The following is a 24,654-nucleotide window of genomic DNA, read 5'->3' as shown; positions in this document are numbered from 1 at the left end:
TTTCCGATGCTCTATAAATGAATCATTGTTTTGGTTTTAACATAAATTATATATATAAATAGAAAACGGTTCGAAAATTTTTGGGGTTTTTCTTATGGGAAAATATAGGAGACATTTTAAATTTGGTACTCACATCAGATGCAACATGTTAAGCCATAAATGCTTAACCCATGTCCTGTGCTCCAAATGCGGCCCTCGGAAGCATTTGATGTGGCCCGTGACAACAAAAAACAAAACAAGGCTCTCGAGTGGTCTCAAGCACATTTCAAAATCACTTGAGCGACTAACGGCACACCTCCAGTTCACTTAAGTGGATCGTGATACATTTGCAGATTATCCTATTTGAGTGGTTAGTGGCACATTTCCAGATCTCTCGAGTGGCCCGCGGCACGCTTGCAGATCAATTAAGCGACACGCGCCAATTCTTTTTAGATAATTTTGGAGGATCGAGACTCATTTCTGGATAACTTAAGAAGCCCGCGAAATATTTCAAAACAATGAAGTGGCCCACACCTTCCAAAATGTCGAGCACCTTTGTGCTAAATATCTGACAAAGGTGTTTCAGCGACTGGGACTTTGGCAATGAGTGCTTTAAATTACCATCGAATACTGGTGAGGCTTTATCATTGAATCAAGCCCCGGCAGACTAAACACCCCAATCGTTATTGATTTTAATATCCATTTGCCATCTGCAGATGAGCCAATTTTCAGTTTAGAAGATTCCACGAACACACACACACACACGGAGTAAAAGATATGCTCGCTCTTTCGTACAATATGCTCCTACTGAGCTGAGATACACTTCTCCGAGGTGTTATCGGAATTTGACACCACCTGCCCCTACAGATGATTATATTTATGATGGCCGTTGACTCTGAATAATAAAAAAACGAGTGTGTAGGTGAGGAAGAGAGAGTACCCCTCTCCCCCACAGATTGTTTTAATTTCTATATGGCTTTTTTCTTCTCTCCACTTTTATCACTCCGTAAATAATCTCTCTCCAAACTATAAACAAGAATGCATATAGTCAAACTAAGCAAATGGCCGTCTTTTTATTTTCAGCTGCATTAAATAGATCCTATCCTTTTTTGCGGGTTTGTCACATACAAAAAATCTATCGGAGATCAATCCAAAATAAAAAATTTATATACATGTATAGATTATTTACAGAAATGTTTAGAACAATTAATTATTGTTAATTTACGCTAGGGCTATTATATCCAAATTACTCTTGTTAATTAATTTACTGAACATTTTGATTACACCGAACCGGCTGCGTTAAAGACTTGAAGCAATCGACACAGCTTCGTAGTCAGCATACGGCAGCGACACGGGCAACACACGGAAAGGTGTGGTCTGAAGAGGAACGAGCCGAGCCACGGCCAACTGACGCCCGAGCTACGGTCCTGGCACGGTGCGGATATGTGTGTCCAGACCTTTATAGCGGAAAATTGGTTTTTCAGGTGAAGTATTGGGAACCGTGCGATCGATGTGGACGGTGAACAGCGCAAAATTGAGTATTCTCGCTCTTGCCGGAGCGCGATTCACTGGAACTCGGTACACCAAAGAAAGTAGCACATTCGTGCGCGTTCGGTTTGGACGGAGTTTTCTTCTTCCGAGGCGTAGCGCTGTTTGGTACAATGATCGGTACTATCGCACGCTCCACATGGAACAAGCTGCTCAAACCTCATTCCGTTCAAAGTTGTTCTGCATTCTTCTGCTGTTTTAAGTCGCTATCAGTTTGTGTTGTGGTATGATATCCCCGTAGCGTAGCGGTGTGGACCCAGCTGTACTTGAGAAAAAGTCCGTACTGACAAGGGACTTCCGATCAGGAGATAAAATTATTCTAACAACTGTTACGACGTCATGTCAAACTCAGAGACGGACATGATTTAGAAGCATACCCAGGGCCGTGCATGCGGGTCTGGTGTCCCGAGCGCCGGACTAGATGGAGCGCAAATTTCACTCTTTAACCTCTCCTTCAACATTATGAGGGGGCGCCAAAATGCGTGCTTACCCCGGCTGACCAAGCATCTAGTTGCGGCCCTGAGCATACCGCAATAAAATTGAGGAATTAGGTGTTTTTTCTTTTTCCTTCATGATTGTTTATACAAACTTTTATTATTATTTTCATATATACTGCTCGAACTCATTCAGTTGGGTCATATCTAACAAATACAATAGATGATTCTCTCATGCTTTATCGGACAGGTCGAGTAAAGTTTGAATATCGCTCTGCAAGGGAAGAGAAACCATCTTGAGAAACACTGAAGTGGCGGCCGAAAGAAGAGAGTTAGCGCTACCTGTCGGCAACTGCGTGAAATTAGAGATTTCCCTCTTTCTACCAATACATTATTCCATCAAAGCGGATTAAAAGCTGAATAGTTATGATTTTTTTAAAGCAGATGATTTTTTTGAAACACCCTGTACACTGGCTCTAATAACTACCGCAAAACTAAACGTTTGTGAGTAGGTTAAAATAGCCAAATTTTGGGCTAGAAAAAAAACATTTTCATGTTCCCAAAGGAAGTTTTAATGGCTTTAGGGTATACTGGGGCTGCTAATTTCGAAACTGGTGTTGGTTTTGCCGAATCGGCTCTAGTCTTTGACATAAAGAATAATATCAATATTTCGGTCTGCAGCATGAATTTTTGCGTGGAAATTTTCCTTGCAACTTTTCATTTAATGATTTACATTTCGCACAGGTCAATGTGATTTGTATGCTGCTTGTGGCATCAGCGGATCCAAAGTTCATTGTTAGGAAGGGTGATTTTACAATATAATAATAATAAATAAAATGAGTTATACACTGTGAATAGGGTGACCATACATCCGATTTTTTCTGTTTTTGCTCCGTCCAGAATTTTTTGAAAAAATATACTGGCTTTTCCTATTTTTCAGTCGAAGTTTTCTTGAAGCAGTTATTTAAACAAAAACGTTTATACGGGTAATTTTCAACGGATTGATTGAAAATGTTCATGAAAATTTCGAAGTTTCGAAAATTTCATTAATTTTCGCGTTTTCCTTGGGGGAACCTGATCAGTGCTCGAGCGCCTTCCCCCCATAGATCCGTACCTGGCTTATAGTATTATCATTGAAATTCAACTTTCATTTCAACCCAAAAACTAGGCCGATGTGATAAAACCAATGTCAGATCCGGAATCAGTGACCCAAAAGCATCCTAAAATCACAAAAAAAAATTTTAGAACAAAATCAGTATTCAGTAGTGTAATCAATAGAAAAAATCCGAAACCAAAAATTATTTTGAATAGATCAATTCATAAGATAATAAGTTTGATTAAAAGTTTCCGATTGAATCGTTGTTACTATTTTACTGTTTCCACCAGTCACACAAGCTATAATTTTTATATCCTTCATGAAAGACTTTTACGCATAACAGTTTCAATGAAAGTTCAAAAAAATCCAAAGAAATATTGCCATTTTATTGATCAACATGTAATCTGATTAAAACGACAACGTAAAATAACGATCGCGCAGTAAACACGTACGCACTGTATCTCTCAAAAAATTTGAGGACGTTCCCTCAAAAAGTTTGACTTGATATTAAAGGTAAACAAATTGCCACATTTTGGTAAAAAAGTGTTGATTTGGCTAAAAAAAATTTCGAACAGATCTCATTTGGCTAACACTTTACAAATCTGGTGATAAATTTGCCAACATAAGCGAATACGTACGTTATACGTAATATCAGGGTTATAATATCACACTACATGGAGAGAAAAAACGCCAATCGTGAAGGAAGCCAAAACTTGGCTTCTAATGGGATTGAATATTTCAGTTAATTTTCAAGAAGTGATAACCCGCTGCTGGCGGAGAAATGTACTTTCGTTCGAGTTTGGCACGTAACTGACCGTTAGAAAAATGGCACGTCATAAAATTTCAATTTTCATTTGTGACATCCTTCTGATAAGAACACAGTGGTACTTTACAAGTACTGCACCTAGTAATTGTCCAAAGGGGCTTTTCTTTGGTACTACAAAAGGCACATCTTTGCGATTTACACTACTGCTATACCAACTTCTCCAAAAATGTATAATTCGCTTGGAAGCATATCATACTACACTGTAGCAACAAGAAAATTTCACACTTGGCTCTAAGTAGGTGGTGGTCTATCGATGAAACCACCTTAAATCTTTGAAAAAAAAATATAGAAATTATCAATAAAATTTTTCTTTGTTTCATAACTTAAAAAAAAATACGAGAGTTTGTAGCTGAAAAATTTTCTCCAGATAATTGATAACATTTTTTTCCAAATCGACGACTTCTAAACCACCAACTGGCTGAAAAAAAAACATTCCGCTGAAAACCTAACACAAACTGACTGAAACTACCAAAACAGGTAGTTTTGCAGCGGAACCCCCGCCCCTGAAAGGGTTAAGTGGGAGGGGGACCGATGAGGAAAAAAAATCTGAAGAAGGAAGCGGTAGGACAAAAAATTTTGTGAAACTACTTCTAAATGTTAAACAGTGCTGTTTATCCCACATTCATACAGAATATCGAGAAATAAGATAAAAACACTACCATTTTTCCTAGTTTCATCGATCAAATTATTGTGGGAGTGCCAGGAATTTAATGTTAGGATATATATTTATTTACATTAGTTTTTTCTCTCTCTGTCATCATAGTAATGGCTCGAAATGGAGGTACAGAAGAAAACTACTGACTCCTGCTTTTCATTTCCGAATCCTTTCGGATTTTCAGCCTGTTATTGATGAACAGTCGAAAATCCTAGTCAGTATTTTGAAGGAAAAAACAAGATCTGGGGAAATGTTCGATATTGTTCAACCGATAACCTTATGTACTTTGGATATATTATGTGGTGAGTGAATATTTTCCAAATTTATTCTCAAGTGTTTGAATGCATAATAATGCAATTGAAACTTCTCAAGTTCAAATTGTGCTCAAATCTCGTATGCAATTCTATTTTATAACTTTTTCTTCTAAAATATATATAAATAAGCATATACGTGGCATTTTGCTTAGTTGACGCTAAGAATTTCTCAGAAAATTGTTTAGGGGAGAGTGGTACAATTCCGCCATCCCATTCTACTGGCTTTCGTATTGTTACTAGACGCGAGCGAGTCAGGCACTGCCCTAGCGGGAGACGCGGGAAGCTTCAGTCAGTACTATAAAATATTATATCTGTATGTTTATTCGAGTTTTTTTTTTCATGAACTTTATGTTCCTTAGCAGACATTGTTACCACGAGAGGCATTTTTTTTCGAATAGTGATGAGAATAAGAAAAGGCTAAAAATAAACTACGGTATCCGATATGATGGGTGTCAACTAAAGAGTGAACACGACATTTTAACTTTTATTCTTTCTCGCACCAATTTTCTCAGAAGCATGTGTGTATTCAATAAAATAATAATACTTTTATAAAAAAAGGGATAAATAACATGAAAAAATGTTAAAACTCATAAAAATGATAAAAATGTTAAAACTCATAAAAATGATAAAAATGTTAAAACTCATAAAAATGATAAAAATGTTAAAACTCATAAAAATGATAAAAATGTTAAAACTCATAAAAATGATAAAAATGTTAAAACTCATAAAAATGATAAAAATGTTAAAACTCATAAAAATGATAAAAATGTTAAAACTCAGAAAAATGATAAAAATGTTAAAACTCAGAAAAATGATAAAAATGTTAAAACTCATAAAAATGATTCAAAAAAAAATAGTCCACAAGGAATTTTTAGCCAGCAAGACTTCAAAATGAAAGTCCTTTTTTACTGTTTCTAAATCGCATGTTATATCGTGACTTAGAACGTAACCTACGTGAGTGACACTTATTACTTTCAAAGGGCACGCTTTGAACGACCAACTGAACACATTATTCCTCCCTAACTATTCAGTGTGAATCCATTGTTTCTTTCATAAAAGTTCTCACAGTGAATGCTTTCCAAAATCAGTTTTTGGTTTCCAATCTTTAATTCCGACATATTCAATTTCTGGAGATGAACGAATTCTCAGCTGTTTTCTCTCATTCACACACACACACAATTTACTATCTTTTACTAATTTTAACATATTCTATTTCAAATGAAATTATTATTTTTATATATACAGAAAAAAATTGAATTATGAGAAACATATATACCATCTAGAGAAAAATGCCTGTACCGACGATTAAAAAAATTACATTGGTATTAAGGGATAAATAAAATATTTATAAAATTAACAAAAAAATATAAAAAAACACAAGACAAAATTACTGATGTCAAATAAAAAATAAACACAGAAAAAATACATACAAACACAATATATAAGGGATAATTCTTAATTTATGATGAAAAATGCAAGTGAAACATGACAATTTTACGTTCACATAAAATTCCAAGATTTAACGAAATGAAATGATTTTTTCAGCTGTTGTCGTAAAGTACTCCGGATATCACACTACAAAATGAAATGGGTTTTTTATATATATATATAAGTTATTCTTCTTAGATTATTTTCACAAATTCAACAAAATGGGATACATGTCGTTCTTTTAGTTTTTCCATAGATTTTCACAGTGCTTTCAAAGGATTCAACCTAAACTTTGCGCTAGTCAACTAGTTGATTTGTTCTCCCACCCCCCAAACAAGATGGGTAGACAGGTAGTATGGATACAGATGATTGCAATATCAAAGATGGATAGACGAAACAAATACAGAGATGTTTGGTTTATGGTGTATGGATGAGATGAATGATGGTTTTCTTTCTTTTTTATATATCTAAGTTATAAAAGAGAAGAATTTTTTTTTCAAAAATAACAAAAGGTACAGAAATGATTTGTTAATGTCTTTAAATTAACTGAAAAATATTTTTTAATATCTAAAGTCCGAAAAAAAGTTTTTGTCTTAAGGTAGCGGCATTACCCCACTCTCCTCTATGTCGGGTAATATTCAGATTCGGAACTTGTGCGGTGTCTGAGGAAAAAATATGTTGTGGTATGCTGGGAGTGCCAGGAATTTAAGGTATCCGATTACCTTTCTTAGACACTTTTCTATAAAATAGTACTGGAGTGAACTTTATTAGCATTTTTTGACAGAAAGTGTCTCGAAATGGTGTAAACAGTAATAACGTTTGGACTACTTATATAATTTTCTATGAAAGTCATTTTTATGTCAAATTTTAAGCAAAATTCTTGTATTAGTGGAAACACGATTGCAAAATATTCTATCAATGAAATGTTTTATTATTTTCACAGTACATTTAGCCAGTGATGATGGAGGTTTAAGACCAAAATTTAAAGGATTGTATGTTATGCTCATAAATAACACTCAAATCTGTTGATGTACGTGTGAATGTTTTGAAATTTCATTTAACATATCGTCTATGAAATACTGTAATTGGACAGATACGCGTGTGATAAACTTTAGATTTTACAACCTTAAAGATAAATGGCAAAACTGTTTTGTCTTCGTCAGTACAGCTGAATAAGATAGCTAGATTGTTAAATTGGTAGGAGAGAGATGTTACTACCATTTTACGTTCTCGGTTGTTTTCATTTTTTCGAATATTTTATTTACAATGGTTTGTTAATGAATTAATTCTCTCACACATTTTAGAGACGGCTATGGGAATAAAAATTGATGCTCAGAGAAAAAGTTCCGATTACATCAATGCTTTGAAATCGTAAGTCACGTGATTTATTGCAAAATAAAAAAAAAAAAATTAACCAAATTCATTGGACGGGTGAAAACAATAACTCTTTGGTTTGTGATACAAACTTAAACATGTATTACGAATTATACTTTTCGAAATAGGGCTTCCGAACAATTTTCTGATCGGATCATGAAACCATGGTTGTGGCCTGATTTTGTTTATTATTTGACTCAAGACGGAAGAAGTTACAAACGAAACGTGCAAATGATGCTGCAGTTTACTACAAAAGTAAGTAACCATCCCACCTCTTTTTTTTTATTTTGTTACGAGTGATGAATGGGCATTCTTCCCATGCCAACTAGTTCACGTTACATTTGCAAACATGTTCCGAGATATTTTTTTTCAAAACAATGAGTTTTGTTTGCAAACAGGAATTTACGGTGATCAAAAATCGTTGCTTTAAGCTTTTTTAAAAATAACCCCTTTCTACATAGACTATTTCTCAAAGTATTCTAGAGGCACCAAAATTTCTTTAAATGGGACAGAAAAAAACGTGAACCCCACACATAATTATTAATTAACTGTAAAAGTCCAGAACACAATTTTCTATGTGGTAGTCAAATGATTAGTGAGCTTCTCTTTGGCTTTGCAGGTTCCAGTTTGCCTGCAGGACCTGTTCCTCTGGGCAAACACAACTTTTTAGGGCCCTTCATATATACAGCATTCTTTGAAGCAGAGGCGTATGCCGGAGTTGGGGGCCTTGGGCACATTCTATATTACCCGAATGTATTATGATAAAAAAAAAAGAATGTTCCAAAAATTTTTTTTTTATCATTGTTAGTCCAAAAGTGGCTCGTGACCAAACATTTTGGGGACGCCAAAGCGATTCCCATGACCATATTTGGTGGGATAGCGGCCCATACCCGCTTCATCTCTCTTCGCCACCTGCTTAGCGAATGTGCGTGAAGCCATTAGCGTGAGTGTGCAGATTGTTCATAATTTTACTCTTCTTATAAGAGCTGGCACCCTTGCGGGCTAAAATATTAACCAAAGTTTATAAACCAAAGTTATATTAAACCAAAGTTTAATTTTCTGTTGTTTCACATTTGTTATTGCCAATTTTTTGTGTGTGCACTAGTCACTTTTAATTTGTGAGATAGATGGCAGCACCAACGTAGACAATTCTTTTTTTTTTTTTTTATACCGAGGCCACAATAATTTTTCCAAACTAAAACAGAACCGCTGCATAACTTAGGGGCCATTCAAGTATTACGTAAGCAAATTTTTAGCCATTTTTGACCCCCTCTCCCCCTTGTCAGCAAAATTTCGTCATCAGCTCTGTCCCTCTGAATCTTAACGCATATTGGTTAGATCAGATACGTACACGGGGGAGGGCTCGCGCCCCCTTCCCCACGATGAAATTTTTTTTTTTTAATGCAAAAAAATAATTTTTAATTGAAATTTCGGAAGAAAATACGTTTATATTTTATTATAATCAATTTCTGTGAATTTCAATGTTATTTGAAGGCTATGAACTCAAAATTTGATAAATTCATTGTGACCCACCCTCTAAGCCATATAATGATAAATCACATAAAGACCCTTGACCCATGGACCAAATATGGCTCTGGGGTTATCTGATGCGGTCTGCCCTCTTCAAACATAATTTTGTAAAAAATGAACTGAGCGGCACATTTACAGATCGCTTAAGTGTCCCGTGGTACAATTCCAGAATATTTAAGCGACCCGCGGCACATTTTCAGATCACTTGAATGACCCGGGACACAGTTCCAGAACACTTAAGCGATCCGTGACACATTTAGGGATACCTTGAGTGACATATGACATACTTTTAGAGCACTTAATTGGCCCCAGTGCGGTTCAACATCACTCAAGTTACCCGCGGCGCATTCTTGGATTGTTTAAGTGGTCCGCGGCATATAATTACTGATCACTTGAGTGATGCGTGGCACAGTTCCAGAGCAGTTAAGTGGCCCGGACACATTTCCAGATCACTTGGATGCGCGAAAAATTTTGAGATCACCAAAGTGGCTCTGTAGGGCACTTATCAATAGGGGGGGGGGGAATGTTACTTCAAGTGCCCACAAACTTATCTTCATAATCTTCATATCTTCATAAAGGGTGGTTGATGACGTAAGCATTATCCAAACCCTCCCCCCCCTGTCAACAAAATTCAGCAATTCGGAAACCCCCTCCTCCCCCATCGATGATGACGTAATACTTGAACGGCCCCTTATGTAATATAAGTTACGGAAATTTGATAAACTCGGTTATTATGCATAATCACCAACCATTTTTGTAAGTTTAATAAATTTTGTTTTTCACATTTACCGGTGACTGGAAAGTTTGCTCAAATTTCAGCCTAGGATGATGGAGTCGATCAGTGATCCCAGGTAGCACAAAGATATAGATCTATATCGTGAAATCCAGTTTCCAATATTGACCTATATCGGGCCACGATATCGTTCTGGGTAAAAAAGGCATAGTCAGACTTACTGTCACTTCATGACTTATCAGCCCACCATGGCTGTAGGTTGCTATTAGAATATTAATTTACAAGTAATGGTTTTTTACTTGTATTTCAAATCGGGTCAAATTTATTCATTTTCATGTGCACACAAAAATTACAAGACATATTTATCATCTAGAGGCAGATGATTGAAGAAATTATATAATACAAAAAAACACAACATAATGAAAGACAAATTAATGTATTAGAATTGATGTATTGTGTAATATGTTAATTATTTATCTAAAATTATTAATTTATACTAATAGAACAAAAAAATACAAAATAAAAAATACGCAACACAGAAAAGTCAAAATTCTCAATGTATGGTAAAAAATGAACAAAACATGAAAAGAAACAATAATAATAAATAACTTTATGGAAAACACACACATATATACAACACAAACAAGAACAAATTTTTCTAAATTAAAAATTATGTACAATTATAAAGTGGCAATCAAACTATGGTGGATATGATTTTGCTCCTCTTAAAATAGCAACATCTACGATATAAATCATACACAGTAATATATGGATTCAATATAATTGATGAAATGATTTTGATATGTCAACATATTGTGTATCAGATATATACTGTATCTTTGTCAGGTTCACGATATCGATCTATGTCATGTTCAGGATATAGATTTATGTCTTCTAAGATAGATCTATGTCAGGTCTATATCGTGAACCTGACAAAGATATATATATCAGATTCACGATATAGATCTATGTCTCCTAAGATAGATCTATATCAAATCTATAAGTATATATCGGGAATCTGATATAGATCTATCAGGTTCACTATATAGATCTATGTATATTTTCAAATTATATTAAAATAATTTGTTGTCCCAAGTTGTTCTTCAATGTAAAGATCATTCACATGGAATCAAATACATATTCGACTGAAAAATTAAATACTTAATCAATTAATGTCAAATAATTTGCACCATATAGGACGAGGTCGTCCTTTATCGTGGTTATGACATCTGATATTCCTCTGACATTTCGATGTATAACGATTTGGTCCAGATATTGTGCTATGTCGTTGTTCAACATACTGGAGATGTTGCTTATGTTTGAAAATGTTGATAAATATGACGAAAATGTGTATTTATTCTGAAATTCTTCAATTTTAGGCATTTGTGTGCATATTTAATACTGAAAAAGGTCAAAATTTGCAAATGCATATGCACGTACGCATTTGCGTATAATCCGGGCTATAATTATGAAAAAGGTTATTCGAACTTGATGCATTCGAAATATGCATGATGAAATTTCCTACATGTGTAAGCGAAAGAGGGTTCTCATACTAGGGGATTTCAATTAATCAGTATGAAAGAGAATTTCTTAAGTTGGTGCTCGAAAATTTTTTGTATCAGCATGTATCAGAAGCCACTAGGGGTACTGCTATTTTGGATTTAGTTCTTACTAGTTCTGAGGATCTTGTTGAACATGTTTCGGTGGGGGAAGAGTTTTCTTCCAGTGATCATCGTATCGTCAGATTTCACTGTAACTTTTCCTCGGGTAAGGTTGATAGCAAAAGACTGGTTCCTTGTTTTCGGAGAACTAACTTTGATGTTTTGCGAAGAAGGTTAGCGGAAGTTTTCAAAGACCGGTTGGAATCAGTAGGGGTGGTAAGTCAATGGGAAGAATTTAGTACGAAGCTGTCCTCTGTTTTGCACGACGTCATACCCTTTGTTCGAAAAAAGCGTGTTTGTACATCACACCCTCTATGGTTCACGGATAGCGTGCGGAACCTTTATCTTGAAAAGAAAAGAGCATTCAGAGAGTATAAAAGTGGACGAGGTGACCTATCATTGTTTACTGATAAAAGAAGACTGTTGAAGAAAGCGATAAGGGATAGTAAAAAGCAAGTTGAATCTAGGTTGGCAGATAACATTGGCTCTGACCCAAAATCATTTTTTCGATACGTCAATAATGGATGTAAGGGGACAGTTGGCCCCCTCTCGATAGGAGGCTCAAAAGTAGAGAGCAATGTAGGCATGTGTAGTGCTTTCAATGACTTTTTCGCGTCGGTTTTTAATGGAGATAATGATATTCGATATACGGGTGTTGCATGGGGTAATAAAACGCTCAACGATATTCAAGTGGAAGACGTGGAGGTCCTAAATCTTCTAAGAAATGTATGTGCAAGCAAAGCACCAGGACCAGATGATATCTATCCCAGGGTTCTCAGGGAAGGTGCTAATGAATTGTTGGGGCCAGTCGCACAGATATACAGGAGTAGTGTTGCTGAGGGTATCGTCCCGAGAGATTGGAAACTGGCTAACGTTGTTCCGATATTTAAGAAGGGTAGTAGAGAAGTGGTGTCTAATTATCGTCCAGTGAGTTTGACGAGCTCCCTCTCGAAAATTTTGGAAATTATCATCAAAAGGCAGTTTGTGAAGTGGATAGACGAGAATAATGTATTGTCGGATAATCAGCATGGGTTCAGGAAGGGGAAGTCATGTGTAACTAACCTCCTTTGCTTCTATGATTACGTGACTAAGGCTTTGGGTAAGAGCAAAAATGTCGACGTTGTTTACCTTGATTTCCAGAAGGCATTCGATCGGGTCCAACATGGCAAACTCTTGAAGCGGTTACACGAGATTGGAATAGGGGGCAACTTGCTGAATTGGATAGAATCGTGGTTAAGAGATAGGTCGCAACGAGTTATGGTGAACGGGGAATTCTCTGGTTGGACAGACGTCACAAGTGGAGTTCCTCAGGGAAGTGTCCTTGGCCCCATACTTTTTTCACTTTTTATCGACAAACTCGATCAGGGTATCGATGGAATTACTAGCAAATTCGCAGATGATGTGAAGCTAATGGGGGTAATCGGAAATGAAAGCGATAGGGAGTTGCTCCAGACCAACTTAAACAAGATTGCAGCATGGGCAAATGAATGGAGCATGACGTTTAGCGTAGATAAGTGCATGGTCGCTCATTTTGGTTCGAACAACCCACGGTTCTCTTACGAGTTGAATGGTGTCACTATCCCGGATGCAACTAGAGTCACCGATTTGGGAATTCTCATTGACGAGCGACTTAAGTTTTCTGAACATTGTTCAGCGGTTGTCAAAAAAGCGAATAGAATGCTTGGTCTCATTTTCAAAAAGGTCTCTTCGCGTTCTCCTAAAGTCATTCTTCCGCTTTTTCGAGGCTTAGTTCGTCCTGGAATGGAGTATGCTGTAAGGTTTTGGAGACCATACCTACAGAGGGACATAGACTTGGTTGAAGGGGTGCAGAGAAGAGCTACGCGTGTCCTTATTGGCACACAGGGCTTGAGTTATGAAGAAAGACTTCATTTTTTGAATATGTTTACATTGGATGAACGCAGGTGTCGAGGAGATATGATCGAAGTGTTCAAAATTTTCAATGGGATGGATAGGATGGACCATGAACTTTTAGTACACCGCCAATCAACTGCTTTTACAAGGGGACACCAGTATCGATTGGTGAGGGACAATGCAAGGTTATGGTGTCGCAGGGAATTTTTCTCCAATAGGGTTGTTAATAAATGGAATAGCTTACCCCCGGAGGTAGTAAATTGTAACACAATTGACACGTTTAAAAAGAAATACGATAAACATGTTGGGGTAAATCGAGAAGCTATCCATTCTTAGAATAAGACAACCATAAGTATTCTTTATGGGCATTGTATAATATTTTATCATGTGTATATATTGTTTGTAATTTGTGTTAATTGCATTTTTAATTGGGTTGCTGTATTTTTGAAACATATGACATCCATATTTTTATGGGCATCTTTTTATCAGCCACCTCGTTGGGCATTTTGCCTGTTGTGGCGTTGTATTTGTATTTGTATTTGAACTCACCCGCTAGAGAGGAACAAATATTAATGATATAGTAGATGTTTGTGAAGTAGAACTGTCATAATCTGCAAAAAGTAATACGTTTCTCCTACAGTTGTCAAGATTATTTAATGTTGCCGTCCATTGGTTAATTTTTCCCCCTTCAGAATTTCAGACCAGGCGGAAAGGGGGAGTAGGATGATGACAGCGAAAAACTAGTCTTGGACTAGAAACGTCTCTCGACATTTAGACATATCTCTGTAGCACAGACATAATGAGTTGAAGCAAAAAAAAAAAAAAACAACAAAGATAGTCTTGCCTCGATTCTAATGAATTGTGCCCACCGTTTGGTCAGTTCTATTACTTTGGCGGAATCCTAAAAATCCCGGAACCCCGATAGCTTCAACAATTGTCTTATGACTGCTTCACCTGAAGTAATTTTTTATAAGACGACTTCCTGGGAGTTGGTACTCACGAAACTCAAGCCTTGCATGCAGATTTTATGAGGGGTCTTCCTCCAAAGATGCAGAACTTTTAAATTGTTTCTTTGGATTCTGTGCCCCCGTCTCGCTTCTCTGTGATCTCCAATTGAACTTCATGATGTCGGATTCTTCTCTTTTCTGAATAGCAAATCCTAAATAGCAATCATAAGACAGAGAAAAGGAAAACACTTTCTAACTCGCCGAGGTTATTTTTCCCATTCTATAGATTCTTAACCACAAATAGAACCTCGTTTATGTGAGAGGCCACGTGAAAACGTTGTATAAGGGTGAAAATCGTACAAAGAAACTTCTGAAAATGACTCCAGCCGCCCCATAGACCCCAAAGAAAATATCACAAAAATTCAATGGTTTTAATTGCATTTTGTTTGTTATATAATAGTCATTCTTGAGAAAAATTACCCATAACATTAAATTTTTCAAAATCATGTTATAAATTAGTTAAATAACTGTAATTCTCATTACATCACCGTTGCTTATAAATATTATTCTCCTGAAGATTTGAAAGAAAAAAAACGTAATTTTTCACTTTTTCAAGAAAGAGATTTTGTTTGTTTGTTTTCTTTTTCATATCTAAGTGAAGCAGATAATGAATTGAATCTAGCTCTTTAAAAGATCTCTAAAAGGAAAAAAACCGAAATACTGGACATTAGTGTTTCTCAAACCATGCGTCGCGGCTCTCAGGGGGCATCGCCAACCTTCGTCAAGGACGTCGCGGCTAGCTGTCCACATTGCTGATTGCCTGTTTAGTGCTTTGAAGGGGTATTTTTTCAGACTATATTCCGGACGGGTTGTGGTTCACAGCTTCAACGCACGAATGTGAGCCGATCTCCCCGTTAAAAAGTCTCGCAACAGACCTACAAACAGCACAAATGTAATTCAATCACAACACATCACTCACTTCCCTTCTGAAGTATAGACGGCAGCACCGAAAAATCAAACACAACACTACATATGCACTCAGACTGTTAGATACACACAGTTACACCTCCGGCACAATTCACCAGGTAGTAAATCACCCATAAATGGTGATAGACCTGAGTTGTGCTCGGTTTGAAAAAAAAAATTCTGAACGGGTGGAGCTGGGGGGGGGGGGATTCGAGGTTCCAATTGGGGAGTCTGGTGACCCGGTTAATTGAAGTTTTTGCGACTCATGAATGTCTTGTTGCCTCCCTTTTTGCTCCCGTCCTCGTCCGTGAGGGTCTGGGGTCATTTGAACCACACGAGAAGAACTCGAAGAAAGGCATTGACATTGAACTGCAATTTTTTTCTTCCAATTATTATTTTGTTTAATGTTGAAAGAAAAGCCTAAGGGAAATTTCCCACGAGTGATCATCATATATGTGGGTGGGTGAGTTCACCGAAAGTTTCCAGATTCCGCACCCCAGTAACACATATTCCCTCTCAATGTCTGATCAGTGCTCGTCATGTAACATCACGTGACAAACAAATATTTAGCATGCTCCAGGAAAAAGCCTACATGGAGTCAATTGTTAAAAACTGACCGTCCTTTCACCTCATGTTTTATGTTTTTCCTCAAGTTAGAATTTTTCGCTCCTCTAAGATAACGATTTCAGTTTGTGCTGAAAAATCTGAATAATTTAATCTTCATATTTACTATAGCTGGTGTTGGTTTGGAGTACTGGACCGGGGGGAAGGGCGAATTCACTCTTTCTCTTCCTTTGACCACTCGTCCTATATTTCGTATGAGAATGGTGTATGTCAAAGTTCACATTCAACCCGGTTGACCAAGTGCACTGAATTGTAATTTTTTTCCCTTGTTCTGTATGTGTTATTAATAAAAAAAAGACTATTTCATCAAACATTGTTTTACAATTTTCTTGTTCTTTTGACAGCTTCTTGCATTTCGTGAATTATAATGTGAATACTTAAACGAGAAATAAGTGATACTGTTTATTGGTTGTCATGATTAAAAAACCGCGGGTATTTGTGGAATACGACTATGGTGGTCCAGGTCGATAAGATATTCGCGAACTGTGCCACGAGATGTTCAGGTATTTCGTTTGTTTGATACCCTCTTTTGTCCTTGCCAGTGCCTTCTCTGAAACAAGAGCTATTACAAAAACAGCACCATGATGATCAAACAGCACATTGCTATTGAGGGATGTCTGCACACCATACATTTGGAGTGCGAACCACTCGGTGAGAAACATAAAAAAAGCCGTTCGGAATCGGCTGTGAACTGTGTAATTGACAGTCCAATTAGTCCTATTGTGCAGAAAATGAAGATGGTGGAGAAAAGAAATGATCAAACAAGCATGTTTTTCGTTATTCTGAATCTGTGTGTATTACTAGGATGACAAAAAAAAAAGAAACGTACATTTTCATTGATGTAGGGCCTACAGTTCATGTTAAAATAACGAATTTACGATTTAAAAATTTCAAAAAGGTGAGTATTTTTTAGCAGCTTGACAAAATTAACATTTTTACTAAAACGATGAAATATGACTATATGGTCATACTATGTGTAACTCTATATATATTTATTTATTTAGACACTTTTTATCTACTACAAGTTTGGATTCTTTTTCCACAGAGCACATGCTGACTTTTGGGACACCTAGTACATTGAAGAAATATTCAAAACTTGCTAAGGGTTCCGCGGAAAAGTCTCGTAATTATCAAGGGTTCCGCGTAAGCTTTCACGTTGGAAAACCCTGCACTAGAAGTGAATGGCGAAATTCTTGAATTGCGAAATTTACGTGTATTTACGGGATACCCTGGACCATCTTAACACATGAGTCCCACCGGGGACCTCATTTGCCTTGGGGACTTCCACGATAAGATCCGACACAATGATTTATGACAATAAATATGTAAATTAAGAGATGGTGCCCAAGCCCTCTTTCATTTTGGCCTGGGGCTATGATGCTGTTGAGAAGGCACACAGACACACTTTCTTTTGGATAAATGTTCAAAAATTTGTTTGACTTCCGTAGAGCAGCCTCATTATCATCAAGGGTTCCGCGGAACAGACTTATAACTATCACGGGTTCCAAGTTTTACGTTGAAAAACCATGTTCTAGGGCTCCCTTCAAGTCACAGGTACTGACTGCAAATAAAGCAATAAAAATTGGCTTTATAGATTGTGCTCTCAGTTTTTTTTTGTTTTTTTTTGGCTGTAAGGAAACGGCTGCTATGCAAAACAAGTTTCAATAATCCAAATAATCATATATTAAATAATATAATAGTTTCTTCTAATTACTAAATACAGTAATATTAACCTTTGTTCAATCTTACGTTAATTGTACAATAATTTGATGCTCGGCTCTCATCCCCTTTCCCTGAGGGTATGAAAATTTTTATACAGGTTAATATGCTTTCTGGATAATCGAGGTACACAGTTTTGTTTTTTTCAGCCACCTTGCCGGGTACTTTTCCCGTTGTGGTATTTGTAATTGTATTTATACTACTTTATTACGACCTAAGTCAACTGGATAAGGCTATTTCTAGAGGCTATATTACGACTGAGTATAAACTCTACTCCTCCCTTTCTTTCTGGCGTGACGTTCTGCTTCTGGTTTCAAAGTTCTCAAGTTCCGTTTTTTCTTTCTGGTGCAAAAAGAATAACGTTAATTCTAATTGTATTGTGTAGGTTTCCAGCGATACAGTCTTCCCATGCTCAGGTTTTTTTTTGTTCAGCTCAAATCATCTTTCTTCTTTTTTCCATCTCACTGGTCAAGCGGGGTGAAATAAGCTTATTGTTTATCTAAAACGTATAAACAATAAACATTGTTTTATTTGCGCGATGTTTCTCTCCCCACCCCTGAACATGAGCGGGTATACGAGGGGGGCGCCCCCCTCGTATCCCCGTATTGACGCTGACTGTATATGGGTATATGTGAACTGATATCATCATGCCCCTCAGACTTTCAAGTCTATCTCACCCTATTCCCTTGCATAAGTCAATTAAATTTTTTTTTTTGTTACAGGTCATAAAAGATAGGAAACAAGAAATGGTGGTGAATATGATGAAAAACGTAATCGCTAATAATGACATCTCCGATATGAATTGTGGTACAAAACGAAGACAAGCTTTTCTAGATCTTCTATTAAATCAGCATCTAATAGATGGCAAATTAACAGAACGAGACATCAGAGAAGAAGTAGATACATTCATGTTTGCTGTGAGTTCAAGTTTATTTCCTCCAATAACACTAGTCTTTCAGTATTAAATGGAAATCTTGCACGTAGTCAATCTTTTTTGAAAACTATTTTCTCAGAAAATATTGGTGATGAAAAATTTTGAACCTCAATCTGGCAAGTTTTGTGGAAACTCTCAATTTCACTAATATCCAACTGAAATTGTTGTCATTAGTAGTACAATAATTGCGGCGTATATGTGTACACGCTAGATTTCTGTAATTATAAGGTATAGTATACGATATACGAGAAAAAATTTTGTGCAAATATTGACTCGATAAACGATGATTCGCATTACGAGCAAAAGTTTTCCGTTTTGTTTACATATCACAAATGACCCGATGGCTCTTCGCTTTTGCCTATACACGTTCTGGTCGATTACGCATAATCTTCAGCAAACAGATCAAATCTTACCCTCTGAGAGTTTTGGAAAAAAACAGTTACAAGATGAGGTCAAAAACAGACCCCTAAGAAACACTTGTGCATAATTGAAATTATGAAGTTCATTTCCGATTTATACTGTTGCATTTTTTATAAATAAATGCAAACTAGTATTTCAACCAATTGAGATAAATCTCTCTTAGGCCGGGATTACACTATAAAATTTTGATAAAAGTCCTTTTATAAAACTTGAAAAATGCTACCAATAAGATCATCGGTTACATTCGAGAAAATGCAACCGATAGCCTTATTGATTGAATTTTTCAAGTTTTATAAATGAAATTTTATGAAACTTTTATAGTGTAATACCAGCCTTAGACCATTACAATACCAATACGTTCTACCACCCGGCCTCTACAAGCATACGGCAAATTACAATGAATTTTCAGCAAGACAGTATAGCAAGTGCCAAGTAAACAGATGCCCAAGCAAAAAATGTTTCACTCCATTTCGGTCAATATTGAAGTTAGGCCGGGATTACACTATAAAAGTTTAATCATGGGCGGAGTTACGGCCCCCTCCCCAGCATCAAAGGTAAAGCCGACTGATCTAATGTATTTGCGTATATATAGATATCATCGTGCCCCCCCCCCTCCAGACTTCTATCTTTTTCGAGATAGATCGAGTTTGATTATAGATCTTTTACAAAACTTGGAAAAAAACAACCAGTAAGCCTGTTGGATACATTTGCTCGAGTGTAACCGAGACGCTTATTGGTTGCATTTTTCAAGTCTTATAAAAGAACTATTATAAAAGTTTTATAGTATAATCCCGGCCTAACAGCATTATGAAAATATGGGAGTGAAATCTTTTTTGCGCATATTGATGAAAAGGACCAATAAATAATTCTTTTCTATGCATTTAAAAGATTTAAGTCCAGGTCTAATCTTTTTTTGTATGCAATACGCAGATGCTTTGTGCAATTTTTTATGTGCAAAATATGTGACTGCCTGTGATTTCAGTTGAAGAAACATTCAATTTACGACAATTAACGGTTAACTTGTTTTTCCTCAGCTTTCATTATCGTGCAATCCCCCCAGACTTCCATGTCTATCTCCGCCTATGGTTTTGCATACATAATATTAAATCTAATTGGCTGAAATTTAATTACAGGCCAAATTATTTTTTGGAATAATACAGAGTGTTTCAAAAAGAATCACCCGATTTGAAATACGTATATTACGGAAAATATTGAACACATAGACACTTGAGGTTAATTTTACATTACATGGCTAATCATAAAGTTTTTACAAACCAAATTAAAGGTGCTCAATATGTCTACCTTAGGCTGCACGGCATATGTCTATAAGGTAGTCAAATTCGCCCTAAACTTCTGCGAGTATGTTTACATCCACTGCGAGTTGCGAGTGGATATCTGTGGACTACGTGCAAAACTCTGTTGGATGCACTTCTCATTTTCATCTGACATGCGGGGACGGCAAGGGGATTTCCCTTTACACAAACAACCCGTGTCTTGGAATTGTTTATACCATCGTATCGCCTAATGCTCTAAGTGGTAGGAAGTGCAACACCAGGGTATTGTCGACGAAAAGCACGATGAACAGTTGTTATGGACTCGCACTTTGAACTTACATTTCGCGATGCTTAGAACACAAAACGATTTCTGTTGTGCAGTGGCCATCTTGACAAACACTGAAGTTGCGGCCGAAGAAAGAGCGTTAACGCTACCTGTTAGCAACTGTGTGAAACTCGAGATTTCTTTCTTTCTACCTATACATTATTCGATCAAAACGGATTAAAAGCTGGATAGTCATGATTTTTTTTAAATTGAATGATTATTTTTGAAACACCTTGTATATTCCACATAAATCCTAATAAGGTTTCATGATTTTTGTTCAACTGTGTAAAAATAGTTCCCTCTCACATTACAGAAGTTCATTTGTTCTCGAACAACTGTAGTGGATAGAACATAAATTGCGCCCAAGCAAAATTTAAAGACGAAACACACTGTACTGACGCGACGTGATGCACGTCAGAGACGTTGTGAATTTTGATTCGTGGAAATTCCATGACGTAAAAACTATGTGACGTGGAACTCCCACGTCACAGAATTTCCACAAATCAGAATTCACAACGTCTCTGACATGACGTGAAATCGCGTCACATTAGTGTAGCGTGTTTCGGCCTTTATACTCCCGTATTCTGGGTGTTTTAAAAATAGAAAATATTTTCTTAACGTACAGTAGCGCTCAAGTCTTTTGAAAACCATAAATGTGCCTGCAAAATTTGTATTAATTTTTCATCCTATGAAACAAACACAGAGTCTTATTACAAACTATTATGAACACAAAAAATTGCGTATCTAAATTTTTTAAATTCAGAAAAAAATTTATTTACTTTTATATTTGGTCGAAAGTCTTTTGACACAAACAAACAAGAAAGCAAACACCTACTAAATAATCAAATCAGTCATGCATTGGACACCATAAAAAAATAGAATCAGTCAACACTTTGTTGGAAGCAGTTTAGATTTTAAAACTACTTGACATGTTCTGGTGGACAAATATGGACCATGGGACAAGCTCAATGAGTTCGTCCCATGGTGTGTGTGTGTGTGAGTGGATATTTTTCCCATTATTTTTTCACACAATTGAGAAAACCATCGAATTGAAATAATTTCTGGCTCCGACTCGTCTATCGAACTCAATCCATAAATGCTTGATGGTATTCAAGTTATGGCTCTAACTTTATCATTCATAAAACTCTCATTCTGTTGCCTTTCAAGTAATGTATAATAACTTTTGAGCTATATTTACGGAAATTGTCTTGCTGGAGTATCGGTAATAGTGACGTGTCACGTCGTAAAGGACATGTGGTTACGAAATATATTTTTATAACCTGTCCCTTGTGTTTTTTAAGAAGGTAAAGAGTGCCATCACCGAGAGCAGAGAAGCATATCCCTACTTTCACGTTTCTGTTTAACAGTAAGAACCTATAATACCTTAATAATTGCCTTATAACTACCTAGAGGAGCCTGTAGTACCTCATATGTGTATTACGTATTACCTATTTGTACTTTGGATTGTTTCTCTTGTCAATAGGAAAAGATTGGCATAATTTTCCCTCTCCCTTGCCTTTCTGTAATTCAGTAATAACAATTTTTTTTCACTTGGAAGACATACAGTTCAACAAACAGTTCAATAATGTTCAGTCAACTTTTTACAAGTAATACATTCACCTTCAGCGCATTTTTAATTAAATTCATAAGGTTTTTTGCCTAGTGGAAATTTCAAAGATCTCTGTTTGCTTGCATTTTGATTGTTTATCAGAAAATATCCTTTGTCTTTTTGGTCGTAATGAAAGAAAATTACTTTTTTCAGGTTCCCGAGAATATTAAACATAATTCTAGAAAATTGTGAACTGTCTTGAAATACCAAAATTACTTGTCACCTTAGCTTGGCTTCATCCCTTACTTAAAACCTTAATTACGCTTTCTCGAAAAAAAATCCATCAAATATTTTTTATGTTTTAGCGTTTTCATTATGTGTCCTTGCATACAATCTTACTATAAATTCCATATTAAATAGGAATGAATTACAGTGGAACTTCGGTTAACGAGCTTAATCCGTTCCGTTCCGCCAACGTGCTCGTTATCCGAATTGCTCGTTATTCGAATCAAACTTCTTCATAGGAAATAATGGAAACTTAGATAATTCGTTCAACAATTATCCATTCACATGAAAATTACTAATAAAAACATCATTCATTCAATAATGCAAAATAATATAATAAATAATACAATGAAAGAACTATAATAATGCCATAAATAAACATGCAATAACGATAATGTTTGCAAATTAACTCACTCTAAACGACCAGAAAGAGGAAGACTATCGTTTAGGCTGACTTAAGGACTCACTTCTTCTATATTCTTTTTGTGTGACTGTAAAAAACAACCCTATCTACGACACTTGCTGTTGCCTCTTTTTTTTTTGCTTATTTCGGAAATGAGAAATCGCACTAATGTTGGACAGATTTATTGCTCGCAGTGCTACAGCTTTATTTGGGGTGGTTCTCTTATACAAAGTTTTGCACAGAATTTCACGTTCAACACATCTCTTAATCTCGTTTGAAGTGAGGGACTCCTCATTTCTCTCTTCGTCTTCCTCAGACGAGATTCCGCGCAGAAGCTCTTGCTGAGGCGCGCCGTGCAGTTCCATAAGTTCGCCTGTGGATGTGACCATGTTCTTCCACTATTTCTTGAATGAGGGACTCGTGAACCTCCAGTCAAATGGTCTTCCCCCAAATACACAATCTCTCCTTATTCTTGCGCTAGCCACTCAAAATCACGTTCAATAATGCAATCAGCCCACTGTTTACTCCAAGCACAATTAAAAAAATGCTTTAAGTGCACATACGCATGGTTGCGATGGTACATCTAGTTTCATATTGTAAACAGTGACATTCGTACGGGAGTTCATTTTTTCGAGTTAGGCACGCTGACCGGAGACTGTAGGGGAGAATATTACTCACAATTTCACAGCACGTATGTGGACGGAAGCGAAAAACCATCAGCTCAGTTGCGACAACGGTAAAATAAACAAAGTTCAAAATTTTTGTTTGTAATACGAATCATCGCTCGTTAATCCAATCAAAATGTGTTCAAAATTTTTGCTCGTTATGCGAATTGCTCGTTAACCGAACCGCTCGTTAAGCGACGTTCTACTGTACGTCCATATTTGATTAAACTATATATGACAAAACACTTTGATCTGCTCAAAAACAAAAATTAGGGAATAAAAAAATTCACTAACCCCAAGAAAAAAAAATTTCAGCTACAGGTGTCGATAAATATCTTCCTTTACATATGTCAGGGCAGTGCATGCAAATGAGTTGGCACTACAAACATTACTGCATTTGTCAAAAGACTTTTCAGCGCTACTGTAGGATATTTATTTTTGTACTCGCTGTGACCGAGCTTTTGATTCAATAAAGAGAGACAAGTGAAAAAAATATAACTTGCTTTTACAAAAAAAAAATGTGGCACAAAACAGATTTTTTTCTAAACATAACTTATATATTTTCCATGTTTTCAATTACGAAGGGCCACGATACGACTGCTATGGGGATCAGTTGGGCACTCTATAATATTGGTTTGTACCCAGATGTGCAAGAAAATATTCATCACGAATTGGATCGAATATTTGGTGATGATATCGTCAGACCAATCACCACTGAAGATTTGCGAGCAATGAAGTATCTCGAATGCGTACTCAAAGTAAGTTTGCTTTCGTGGTTTTGTTTTCTTTTCGATAATGCAGCTTTACAATGCATGTGGAAAATTTTGTGCCAGCAGTATAGTACCCTCCTCCTTATACAAAAAACATTACGAATGATTTGCTCAGATATAGGTGGTTCCAAAAATAAATTATATCAAATTCTCTCCCCGTTAGTTATGTTTATGAAAAACATCACTGAATTTGTCCCCCGTTATCTTTTGTATACCATTCGTGTGAACATCATACTTTTAAACGTATACTGGGGATCGATCATATTTTTCAACTGATTAGTTTAACATTTTTAATATGCTGATTAATCGGTTGTTTTTGAATG

At 36.3% G+C, this 24,654-nt stretch overlaps 1 protein-coding gene across 2 annotated transcripts in view; it reads left to right on the top strand.

The window, feature by feature from the left end:
- LOC149080544 (cytochrome P450 4C1-like) overlaps window positions 1-24,654 on the top strand; it is a 44,771-nt gene that overhangs the window by 8,783 nt on the left and 11,334 nt on the right. For both annotated transcript variants that reach the window (XM_089239643.1, XM_089239644.1), the window contains exons 4-8: window positions 4,647-4,840; window positions 7,585-7,651; window positions 7,783-7,909; window positions 18,429-18,623; window positions 24,146-24,319. In XM_089239643.1, coding sequence (XP_089095769.1) covers window positions 4,647-4,840; window positions 7,585-7,651; window positions 7,783-7,909; window positions 18,429-18,623; window positions 24,146-24,319 — 757 coding nt within the window. The remainder of the gene's footprint in view (window positions 1-4,646; window positions 4,841-7,584; window positions 7,652-7,782; window positions 7,910-18,428; window positions 18,624-24,145; window positions 24,320-24,654) is intronic.

This window comes from Pholcus phalangioides, unplaced genomic scaffold, assembly GCF_987345545.1.
Source record: "Pholcus phalangioides strain wild (caught in Gottingen) unplaced genomic scaffold, Ppha-v1.0 ptg000011l_1, whole genome shotgun sequence".
NCBI classification, from domain to species: domain Eukaryota; kingdom Metazoa; phylum Arthropoda; class Arachnida; order Araneae; family Pholcidae; genus Pholcus; species Pholcus phalangioides.
The sequence above is the reverse complement of the archived record's forward strand: the minus strand, read 5'-3'. Positions and strand labels throughout refer to the sequence as shown.